At 44.7% G+C, this 12,308-nt stretch overlaps 1 protein-coding gene across 1 annotated transcript in view; it reads right to left on the reverse strand.

Annotated features, from left to right (window-relative positions):
• Positions 1-12,308, reverse strand: part of LOC139446798 (germinal-center associated nuclear protein-like) — a 45,305-nt gene that overhangs the window by 15,692 nt on the left and 17,305 nt on the right. The window contains exons 12-19 of the mRNA XM_071228127.1: positions 10,077-10,348; positions 8,682-8,901; positions 7,258-7,458; positions 6,634-6,736; positions 4,993-5,183; positions 3,936-4,093; positions 2,081-2,245; positions 794-1,353 (exon numbers count right to left, since the gene is read on the reverse strand). Coding sequence (XP_071084228.1) covers positions 794-1,353; positions 2,081-2,245; positions 3,936-4,093; positions 4,993-5,183; positions 6,634-6,736; positions 7,258-7,458; positions 8,682-8,901; positions 10,077-10,348 — 1,870 coding nt within the window. The remainder of the gene's footprint in view (positions 1-793; positions 1,354-2,080; positions 2,246-3,935; positions 4,094-4,992; positions 5,184-6,633; positions 6,737-7,257; positions 7,459-8,681; positions 8,902-10,076; positions 10,349-12,308) is intronic.

Here is a 12,308-nt window from a genome sequence, read left to right on the forward strand (position 1 = left end):
AGTGAGTGAGTGAGGGAGTGAGGGAGAGAGGGAGGGAGAAAGTAGGCAATATAAAATAAATACCGGAAACTCGTAAATAACTGACAAATCAGCATGAGCACTGGAAAAGTAGAAAAACTTCAAGAAACTATTGAAATCCAAAGAAAGACGCCAGATATTAACAAAGGCCAAGGCATCATCCTACCCAGCATATTTGTTTGTTTGTTTGTTTGTTGTTTAACGCTCCACTCAGCAATATTCCAGCTATATGACGGCGGTCTGTAAATAATCCAGTCTGGACCAGACAATCCACTGATTGACATCATGAGCATCAGTCCACAGAATTGGGATACGATGTCACATATCATTCAAGTCGGCGAGCCTGACCACCCCATCCCCTTAGTCGCCTCTTACAGCACGCATGGGTTGCTGAAGACCTTTTCTTCCCCAGATCTTCAAGGGAAAACCCAGAATGTACTCTACTGTGCTTTCATCACATCATCAACTGAAAATGGACATCTTGATTTCCTTATTGACAGTGTTACCATAGTAAGGTCCTTGTTATAATACCCAGCCCAATCACTATACCTTCATTGTACTTAATTGGCTTCTCCTGTTAATCTCATTTGTGTTGTCATTATATTGTTATCTTTGCACATTAATCCCACCTTGTGTAAACATATCGTCATGTATACATGCATCAATTCTATACGCTTACTCATAGATCCCCTGGTCAAACCCTGGGAAGAGCTCCCCCTGGTCATACCCTGGGAAAGTCTTGTACAAGGTGGCCACAATGAAACTCCCCACAAACCTGCAATACATGTCTCTGGATCCCTCTGTTTGAGGAAGATTTTTTCAAACTCCTTTCCAGCAACAGCAGGAATGTCTAACGGCTGCCAGGCCTTCTCCTTCAATAGCCGATGGGTCAGCATGATCAGCGAGTGTCTCGCAATGAAGAGTTTGTCTCGCTTCTCAATGTCCATAGGCGTCTCTATAGTAACCATTGCCTGTTGGTTGACATACATCCTCCCATTGACCACTCCATCACTGCAACGATCTGGCAACAGCGTCTGCAGCTGTGAGTGAACATCCTGCGTGCTCGGCGCACACGGGAAGGCCAACATCGCCCGCTTCAGTTTGACCCGTTTAGCATGTTCCCTCTTCCAGATCTGCAGGAAGCGACATGAACGCAGGGTTTTCACTTGTCTCTCAATGGCTTCCAGTTTAGCAAGTCTCTGGACAACATCAATGCGATGGACCTCTCCACTGATCTCGTGGATGAGCTCGGCTAGGGTGTCCTCCACAACCTCGTCCGTCACCACCGTCGTACATCGCTCCGCGCGTTCCTTCTTCAGCTGGGCTTGAACCTCCCTGAAGTCAGATGTAAGCATCATGCACACTATAAGCCTCTGTGTCTCACCTGATTTTTATGGGATATTTGCAACATCAGATTAAACAATGTTAAACAGGCATTTTAAAAGTGAGTAAGTGAGGATGTTTTAATGCCATTTTTAGCAATATTCAAGCAGTTTCATGGTAGGGGACACCAAAAATGGGCTTCACACATTGTACCGATGTGAGGATTTGAACCCAAGCCTTTGGTGTTATGAGCAAATGCCTTAACCACTGCCCCATTTAAATATATTTACAAGAATTACAGGAACCATCTTAAAACCAAATACTGCAATCACTGTAACTTTTAAGTTATCATCTCTTATCCTATTTCATCATGGCATAAGAGACTGACCATTTCATATTCTGGGGGGGGTGGGGGCGCCTTGGACTTTACCCCCCGAACTAAGTTGCCCATGAAAATTCTTGGTAACAAGAAAAAAAGATCCTTCAGACCATTGACAAAAAAAGAAATTGCCTGCCGCAAAAATTGCATTGTTGCAAGGCGTATTTCTTAAAAAAATCTAAAAAAGTCTGAAACCAAAGCTGACAAAGTATCTGTTCTTGATAATATAAAAAAGTTCAAAGCCCCCCTCCCCTTCAGCAAATGGTCGGTCCCTTAGCATGACTTGGGAGCAATTAGTAACTGGGTGACAGTAACAGTTGTAGTAACCATCTTGTTGATGTAAAATGAAAGGCCTCTCACCGGACTTGAGCGACTGCGAGGCTGTGAGCTTCCTGCTGTGTGACGTCTTCCACCAAGTCCCGGCAGATGTCCTCTGACACCCGACATCGACGATCCTCCAGCTCCGCAGCCAACACCTGCTGCTGCCGCTCTGTCTCCTCTGTGAACACTTCGTCACACACCTGTCTGTAACATCACAAACACCTGACACACCTGTCTGTAACATCACAAACACCTGACACACCTGTCTGTAACATCACAAACACCTGACTCACCTGTCTGTGACATCACAAACACCTGACACACCTGTCAGTAACATCACAGACACCTGACACACCTGTCAGTAACATAATAAACACCTCTTACACATCTGTCTGTAACATCACAAACACCTGACACACCTGTCTGTGACATCACAAACACCTGGCACACCTGTCAGTAACATCACAGACACCTGACACACCTGTCAGTAACATCATAAACACCTCTTACACATCTGTCTGTAACATCACAAACACCTGACACACCTGTCTGTAACATCACAAACACCTGACTCACCTGTCTGTAACATCACAAACACCTGACACACATGTCTGCAACATCACAAACACCTGCCACACCTGTCTGTAACATCACAAACACCTGCCACACCTGTCTGTAACATCACAAACACCTGACACACCTGTCAGTGACATCACAAACACCTGGCACACCTGTCTGTAACATCATAAACATCTCGATTTCAAGCGCTGACAAAGCAGGCTGTGCGATGTTTCATATTCTTACTCATTTTTCCCAAAACATTAACGCGAAATCCACACAATGTTGGTTGTGAGTGACCTATTTCTTTGGGTGGGGACCATGGTGATGCTGGGATGTGTTCAGGTGATATGTTTTCAGAAGCTGGAAACTTTGATCAAGCACTTTTCCACATAGAATCAAAAGAATAAATGCACAGTGTGAGAGATAATAAGTTTACAAATTGGCCGTGTCAAGCCCTTGGAGTGTATGGACTAGGCACTGATGAAGATGGACTAGACATTGATGAAGATGGACTAGACATTGATGAAGATGGACTAGACACTGATGAAGATGGACTAGACACTGATGAAGATGGACTAGACATTGATGAAGATGGCCTAGACATTGACAAAGATGGACTAGACACTGATGAAGATGGACTAGACACTGATGAAGATGGACTAGACACTGATGAAGATGGACTAGACACTGATGAAGATGGACTAGACACTGATGAAGATGGACTAGACATTGATGAAGATGGACTTGACATTGATGAAGAAGGACTAGGCACTGATGAAGATGGACTAGACACTGACGAAGATGGACTAGACATTGATGAAGATGGACTAGACATTGATGAAGATGGACTAGACACTGATGAAGATGGACTAGACACTGATGAAGATGGACTAGACACTGATGAAGATGGACTAGACATTGATGAAGAAGGACTAGACACTGATGAAGATGGACTAGACATTGATGAAGATGGACTAGACACTGATGAAGATGGACTAGACATAGATGAAGATGGACTAGACATTGATGAAGAAGGACTAGGCACTGATGAAGATGGACTAGGCACTGATGAAGATGGACTAGACACTGATGAAGATGGACTAGACATTGATGAAGATGGACTAGACACTGATGAAGATGGACTAGACACTGATGAAGATGGACTAGACACTGACGAAGATGGACTAGACATTGATGAAGATGGACTAGACACTGATGAAGATGGACTAGACATTGATGAAGATGGACTAGACACTAATGAAGATGGACTAGACATTGATGAAGATGGACTAAACATTGATGAAGATGCTACTGGTACAGTGCAGATTCTCACCTGATGAGCGTGGCCGTCCCGATGACAACAATCTCCTCCACCGTCTTCTTCCCAGCATCCAGGTACAGCTGCACCGCCCGCACGTAGCCTGTAGAGATCTCCTTGACAAACTCATCAATCACCTCCCAGAACAGCTCCCGTGCAATCATCTTCACAGCCTGAAACACCACACATATAGTGTCACACAAGGCCAGTGCAACATTCATCTTCTTATATGCACAGGCAACACAGCAATTACACAATCATCAGGGACAACTTGTACAAAGGTGGGGGAGAGACTGAGGTAGTTTGCGTGAGTGAGTTAGTTTGTGTCTGAATTTGTGATTGTGAGTGTGAGTGTGTGAGTTTGTGAGTGAATGGGTCTGTGTGAGTGAGTGAGTGAGTGAATTTGTGAGTATGTGAGTTAGTTTGTGTGAGTGAGTGAGTGAGTGACAGTTTGTGAGTGAGTCTGTGTGAGTGAGTCTGTGTGAGTGTGTGAGTGTGTTTGTGAGTGTGTTTGTGAGTATGTGAGTAAGTGACAGAGTTTGTGAGTGAGTCTGTGTGAGTGAGTCTGTGTGAGTGTGTTTGTGAGTGTGTTAGTGAGTGTGTTTGTGAGTGTGTTTGTGAGTGAGTGACAGAGTTTGTGAGTGAGTCTGTGAGTGTGTTTGTGAGTGTGTGTGAGTGAGTAAGTGAGTGAGTAAGTGAGTGAGTGAGTAAGTGAGTGTGTGAGTGAGTAAGTGAGTGAGTGAGTAAGTGAGTGTGTGTGAGTGAGTAAGTGAGTGAGTGAGTGAGTGAGTGAGTGAGTGAGTGAGTGAGTGAGTGACAGAGTTTGTGAGTGAGTCTGTGTGAGTGTGTTTGTGAGTATGTGTGTGAGTGAGTGAGTGAGCGTTATTGCTCACTCACTTACCAAGGAAGAAATATTATCAGGGTGATTCTTGATATCAACCCATTATCATAGGTACCTGCAAATCCTGGCCACCCTTGCCCTAGTGCTACCCAGCAATCTCCCCAGAACACTACAGCTAGAAAATCATTGAGATGGATAACACTGTGATCCATGGACTCCATAACTGCCCACCTCATTAGAAAACTGTGCAGTCTCTGATGCTGATGCTGCCGCCGCCGACTCCTCCTGGGTTGTGGTCTCGGCTAGCGGAGACAGCACCGGTGTAGATGGAGAGGCTGGTGTCTGCAACACCACTGCTGACACTGGTGTGGGTTTCTTATCAGGAACAGACTTCTCCACCTGTTTCTTGCCCTTGCCTCCATCTGACACACAAGCAGCAGAATGGACATAAACAGTCAAGAACTGACTTCAATAGTTTTTGCGTTTATTGAGGTATGAACGTAGAAGCTGGTGTACACACTGTGTATCAGTGTTGTGGATGTTTGCAAAGTGTGCACACCGATATTTACTAGTATAACTCCATAATAACAAAAACATTTTGAAATCAATTTTTATGAATAAAGACCTCAATAACTTCACGGACCACTTATCTAATCCTTAACACTAAAGACTGTAGACAACAATATGAAGTCAGTGACATTGTTCAGTGCAGTAAGGAGCGCCCAGCCCATTATATAATCAGCCAATCAGGAAACAGGCAGGGTAACAACAAGTAGCATCTGTTTAACTTCTTTTGGTATAACAAAGCCAGGGATTGAACCACCAACATTCCACTCTCCTGGCAGGCACTCTATCCACTACACCATGGAAGCGGTCATTCCAGGAAAGAGAAAACTCTTGGCCTTATCTACCAGCCCACTTGAAGCATAAAATACATCTCACTACTTCATCCAAAAGGGAGCCCTAACTACAACATTCCACTCTCCGGGCAGTCACTCTATCCACTACACCACGGAGGCGGTCATTCCAGGAAAGAGAAAACTCTTGGCCTTATCTACCAGCCCACTTGAAGCATAAAGTACATCTCACTACTTCATCCAAAAGGGAGCCATAACTACAATACAGAGTATACCAATTATAGTTGAATTCCTGTGTCAACTTACCTCTATTGATTACATTGAGAAAATGACATTAACCTTTCTGCAGAAAATGTCATCAAGCATTTGTTACAATTATAGTCCAGTCAAATATGCAAATAAAATGGAAGACATCAAAATGAATTAATCTGAGTCTTGTCCACCTAATGAGGTGACCCTAAGTCTTCCCCTACAGCACTACACCAGCCATAGAATGGCGACGAGAATCATGGAAAACAAGCATGAAATACTGCTACTCTCTGTCAATATGACATGTCCGGTTGTGTGCAAGGCATTAGTCCTCTGGAAACAAGCAATACCGTCATTTTCAATTCTTAGTCAAAGTTTTTGCCACACAAAAAATAAATTTTCAAAAAATCCCAAACTAACAAAAACCAGTTTACCATTAGATCTATCTATGTGCCAAGTTTGGTTTGGTATTGTACAGTTTTCAAGATCTGCTTTGGAAAGGAGCACAACCGCCATTTTCAGTCTTAATAAAAATTGTTGCTATGGAAACTCGAAAAATAATTTTCCAAAAATTCCAAACTATAAAAAGGCACCAGTTAACCACTCGACCTGTCTATGTGCCAAGTTTGGTTAAGATATCTCTCATGTTTATTTAGTTCTGCTCCGGAAACGATATGTGACAGACGGACAGCGCCAATTCTTACATAATTAGAGGAACAAGCAAGCTGACAATATCACGGCAGTGAGAGAACACAAAGGAACGTACCATACTTGAGGATATCCTGACCAAGTCTGAACCGGCCGTTGTCATCAAAGCTGCAGTGAGGTTCTGGCAGATGGAGAGGAGGTAGGGCCGACCCACTGATCACCTGGACAACCGCACAATGACAGCATGGAGGATGAGTGAGTGAGTGAGTTGGGTTTAACACATCATTTCAGTTATATCATATTGTTGGTTTTTGTTTGCTTTTTTGGCATGTTTGTTGTTATATGTTTTGTGTCTGCATTTATTTCTAACTGATGAAAGACATGTACATGAAAAGTGATTTTGTTTATTGTTGTTTACAGCGGTCTGTAAATAATTGAATCACGTTCAGACAAACCAGTGATAGATATTAATGCATCAATCCATGCAATTGGGATACCATGACATGCATCAACTAAGTCAGTGAGCATGACCACACAATCCTGTCAGTCACCTCTTATGACAAGCATGGGCTTCTGAAGACCTATTCTTACCTGGATCTTCAAGGGTCTGGCAAATGGGTTTCCACATTGCACAGATTGATGCTCATGTTATCAACCACTGGAGCTTGAGTACTTTACAGGTTGTCGTGGTATACCTACAGTATTGCTGGCATGGAATAAACCCACCCACACTTCCACTCACCTCTCCGACAGGAACCGTTCTCTTCGACTCGATCAGTGTTATAGCTCTGCGTGGAGAATAGGCACTTTCTGGAACCATTAAAGAGTTCTTGTCCAATACGACAGCGCCATCGGCAACTCTCAGGCCATAAAACCTACAGAATGCTGCTGCTTCATTGACGTCATCGAAGGAAAGGATCCTCACAAGTTCGGTCAGTGGGAACTGAAAATAAATGCACCACCATCACATGAGATCTGAGCACTGCAGCTATAGGGTAAGATATACACACGGTCAATGTTAGCACTCACAGGCTGAATTATTCCTGACCTCTTATGCATGTTTAAACTTCAAGGCCACTTTTCTTGGCTCGATACTGGCACACGTAGGTCACGAGTTGTGTCCCTTGTAATGAAAACGTGATATCCAATTAAATCGCTGTTCTTATCTCGTATATTGGCTTCACAAAGATGGCAAATACCATAGGCAACAACCAAGTCGATCAGATAACTAAAACAATGGCGATTTCATTCCTGACAGACAGACACAGGCATTCATTGAGGGGTTTAAAAGATAAAAATATTTGCGTCAACAAAGTCAGGCAGCGGTAAATCACTTCATATGAATATGAACCAGTCTTGGATTTTTGTGAAATGTTCTCCGATTGGACTATCGATATGTGCGATAGTCCAATAATTTTTAGCAGGAAAGTGGGCTTGATGTGGCAAAGATGGAAACAAGACTTGGACAAAAACGTTAGTGGATGGTCTTGCCACGGGAAGATGACAATAATGCTGAAACCAACAGCACGAACCGCCAGCCATTAGACCAAGGAACAAACTCAAACATCAGAGTGAGTGAGTGAGTGAGTTAGGTTTAACGCCGCTTTTAACAGTATTCCAGTTATATCGTGGCGTGTCAGCTAAATGTGGGAAGAAAGCCCGAAGTGATGCATGGCTCAGATGTTTACCACTTTGGTGAAACCCACGAGCACGGGTATGGTGCTGACAAACCTAGAAACATAATCAGGGCGAACCGGGATTCGAACCCACAATCATAGGTTTCTGGCATGCCCAAGGGACGCAACTCTGCACAGCGAATCGCGGCGCCTTAGACGACTGGGCTACCCGTGCCACGTGTCACGTTAAAGATTATTGCACTTCTAGCAATGTGCCTCACTTATGCTGATTTTATTGTGAGTGTAGGCTAACTGAGATATCATGCCGCAGCTTAAAATGGCTACTCAACTGAGGAACATTATACTACTCAGAGCTGACCAATTCTTGTTTTACCCCCTTAATGCCGATCACCAGGCAGGGTAACAAGTACCATCTTTTAACATCTTATGGTATGACGCACCCAGGGCAGATGCTCTATCCACTACACCACAGAGGTGTTCACTGTGAGAACCAGCAGCTAGAACACCCCTGATGCGTTACTGTACACACCTGGGATTTCTTCCCTCCAAAAGCTTTGATCATCGTCTGCAGCGCACGACTTCTGACTTGCGTGAAGTACCGATGGATGATGCAAGCATTCAGGAAAGATGACTCCTTCACAAGACGGAAGAACCGCACGTAATTGTTGCTGTTGAGTGCTGTGTACACCTTGATGACAAACTTGATCTCCCTGCTGTTGCGGACCTCTGACCTGAGCGTCTGAACTTCTCTGTGAACAACACAAACAGCTAAAAACATAACATGGAACCAGGGTCCTCTTGGCAAAGTGCAACTAGAAATTATTTAGAAATGATCAAGTTCATAGAATTATAGAAGTTCTTGATTTTCTTACTGTCTTTTTTTTCACTTATAACAATACCAAATGCAGACACAAGGCTAACATGTCTCTAAAAAACATCTACACAAATTTTGTGACATCTTATCATAGCAACAATACAATATGAAATTGCTTTTCAATTCTAACATCTTGACTGTGAGTCTTAACAAGTGGAAATGTTGATCAATATACATGTGTCTGAGAGAAGGAAAGTTTGTGAGACATTTATGTTCTGACCGTTTATGAGCCAGGATGGTTTAAAGCCGCTTTTAGCAATATTCCAGCAACATCATGGAGGGGCACACCAGAAATGGGCTTCACCCATTGTACTCATGTGAGGAATCGACACAGGGCTTTGGTGTGATGAACCAACGCCTTCACCACTAGCTTTAGTCCACAAGTCTTAATAAAGATAACATATAGCAAAACCCTTAAAAAAGGCAAATTTCTACTAGTCCTTTTGATACCTTAACTATTGGGCAGTGACGACTACAGGACAAGTGCCAATTTCTAACGCTGACTAGTCTACAACAGTGCCCCTTTGACTGTTTATGACAACACACAAAAGCAACATTTAGGTGGTGTTTACAAAGATGTTGTACATGTATATTATATGTTTTAGGCTCAAACATTTCAGACGAATGCTCAAGAAAAGCAAACGTGATATTCCCCATCAGTGACCCAACAGTGTTCGGGTGGTCTCAAACATCAATTTGATTTTCACATTAAGAACCTTTGAATGCTTCAGCATAACAAACAAAATTTTGTGAGAATATATGAACATTGGTTAAAATCAACAATTTGTTTCATTTCTTGGTGAGATTCTCAAAATATTCTTAACTTTTTGTCATTATCTAAATTTCATTGTAATGTGTGTCAATGGCCATGAGTGCCATCAAAAACAAACATCAAAACAGCATCCATTCTTATTCCTACTTTGTTGAAACTATTCAGTTTAAGTCTTCATTCAGACTTCAACAGCTGCCATTTTGTTTTTGTCACATGACCATGATGATCCCTACAGCTCCTGAACTCCCAACACCACCACAGTTCCAACAGAGCCCTACCTGAGTGTGTCCCCCTCATTGAGATTCATGAGGACAATGAAAGCGCGGAACTCAGCCTCATTGGGACAGAAGACTTGATGCTTGATATCCAGGTCATGGTACATCTCCTTCAGTGTCTGCAGACACTTGGTCAGGTTCTCGTTGTTGATCTTCTCGTCGAACACGTGCATGTCCTCCTCACACAGGCGCTCGGAGCAGAAGATGTGGAACCGGGCACATTTCTCCAGCAGCTCCACCGCCTCCCGGTTGATGAGCTGCTGCTGGGTGATGTCCTGGAACAGAAGCAGGGGATAGTTGGGTTCGGGGTCCAACGACGCTCTCAGCTATGTGCCAGCTCTTGCCAACAGCCAGTAAATAATGGTGTCAGGACCAGTTGTTGATTAGGAGCAATGATCCATGCTATCGGTATGATGACACACGTCATGGTCTGAAAACTTGGTCAATTAAGTTGACTCTTACGACATTGTTTGCTTTGGGGTAGGATTGAGGGTCATGGAAGTTAGGGAGAAAGGGAAGAAGAGGAAGGGGAAAGGGAGGAGAAGGGAGGGTTATGGAAATAGGGGGAGAAGAGGAAGGGGGAGAAGAAGAAGAAGGGGAAAGGGAGGAGGGTTATTAAATTAGGGGAGAAGAGGAAGGGGGGGGGGGGGGGGGAGGAAGGGAGAAGGGAGGGTTATGGAAATTAGGGGGAGAAGAGGAAGGGGGGGGGAAGAAGAAGGGGAAAGGGAGGAGGGTTATTAAATTAGGGGAGAAGAGGAAGGGGGGGGAAGAAGAAGGGGAAAGGGAGGAGGGTTATTAAATTAGGGGAGAAGAGGAAGGGGGGGGGGGGAGGAAGGGAGAAGGGAGGGTTATGGAAATTAGGGGGAGAAGAGGAAGGGGGAGAAGAAGAAGGGGAAAGGGAGGAGGGTTATTAAATTAGGGGGAGAAGAGGAAGGGGGGGGAAGAAGAAGGGGAAAGGGAGGAGGGTTATTAAATTAGGGGAGAAGAGGATGGGGGGGGGGAAGAGGAAGGGGAAAGGGAGAAGGGAGGGTTATGGAAATTAGGGGGAGAAGAGGAAGGGGGGGAAGAAGTAGGGGAAAGGGAGGAGGGTTATTAAATTAGGGGGAGAAGAGGAAGGGGGGGGAAGAAGAAGGGGAAAGGGAGGAGGGTTATTAAATTAGGGGAGAAGAGGAAGGGGGGGGAAGAAGAAGGGGAAAGGGAGGAGGGTTATTAAATTAGGGGAGAAGAGGAAGGGGGGGGGGGGGGGGAGGAAGGGAGAAGGGAGGGTTATGGAAATTAGGGGGAGAAGAGGAAGGGGGAGAAGAAGAAGGGGAAAGGGAGGAGGGTTATTAAATTAGGGGGAGAAGAGGAAGGGGGGGGAAGAAGAAGGGGAAAGGGAGGAGGGTTATTAAATTAGGGGAGAAGAGGATGGGGGGGGGGAAGAGGAAGGGGAAAGGGAGAAGGGAGGGTTATGGAAATTAGGGGGAGAAGAGGAAGGGGGGGAAGAAGTAGGGGAAAGGGAGGAGGGTTATTAAATTAGGGGGAGAAGAGGAAGGGGGGAAGAAGAAGGGGAAAGGGAGGAGGGTTATTAAATTAGGGGAAAAGAGGAAGGGGAAAGGGAGGAGGGAGGGTTATGGAAATTAGGGGGAGAAGAGGTAAGGGGAGAAGGGAGGGTAATGGAGATTAGAGAGAAGAGGAAATTAAATTAGGGGAGAAGAGGAAGGGGGAGAAGAAGAAGGGGAAAGGGAGGAAGGAGGGTTATGGAAATTAGGGGGAGAAGAGGTAAGGGGAGAAGGGAGGGTAATGGAGATTAGAGAGAAGAGGAAATTAAATTAGGGGAGAAGAGGAAGGGGGGAGAAGAAGAAGGGGAAAGGGAGGAGGGAGGGTTATGGAAATTAGGGGGAGAAGAGGTAAGGGGAGAAGGGAGGGTAATGGAGATTAGAGAGAAGAGGAAATTAAATTAGGGGAGAAGAGGAAGGGGGAGAAGAAGAAGGGGAAAGGGAGGAAGGAGGGTTATGGAAATTAGGGGGAGAAGAGGAAGGGGGAGAAGAGGAAAGGGGAGAAGGGAGGGTAATGGAGATTAGAGAGAAGAGGAATGGGAAAGGGAGAAGGGGAAAGGGCAGGGAGTGGAGGGAGTGGTAAGGCAATGGAAGATTGGGGATGGGGGAACAGAAGGGAGGGAGGGAGGGAGGGGAATGGGAAGAGGAGAACGGAGGAATGGGAGGACGCCACCCTTGGCTGCCCTCTAAGACAGAT

This window comes from Haliotis cracherodii, unplaced genomic scaffold (genome assembly GCF_022045235.1).
Source record: "Haliotis cracherodii isolate W230 unplaced genomic scaffold, xgHalCrac1.p SCAF_6, whole genome shotgun sequence".
Lineage (NCBI taxonomy): Eukaryota > Metazoa > Mollusca > Gastropoda > Lepetellida > Haliotidae > Haliotis > Haliotis cracherodii.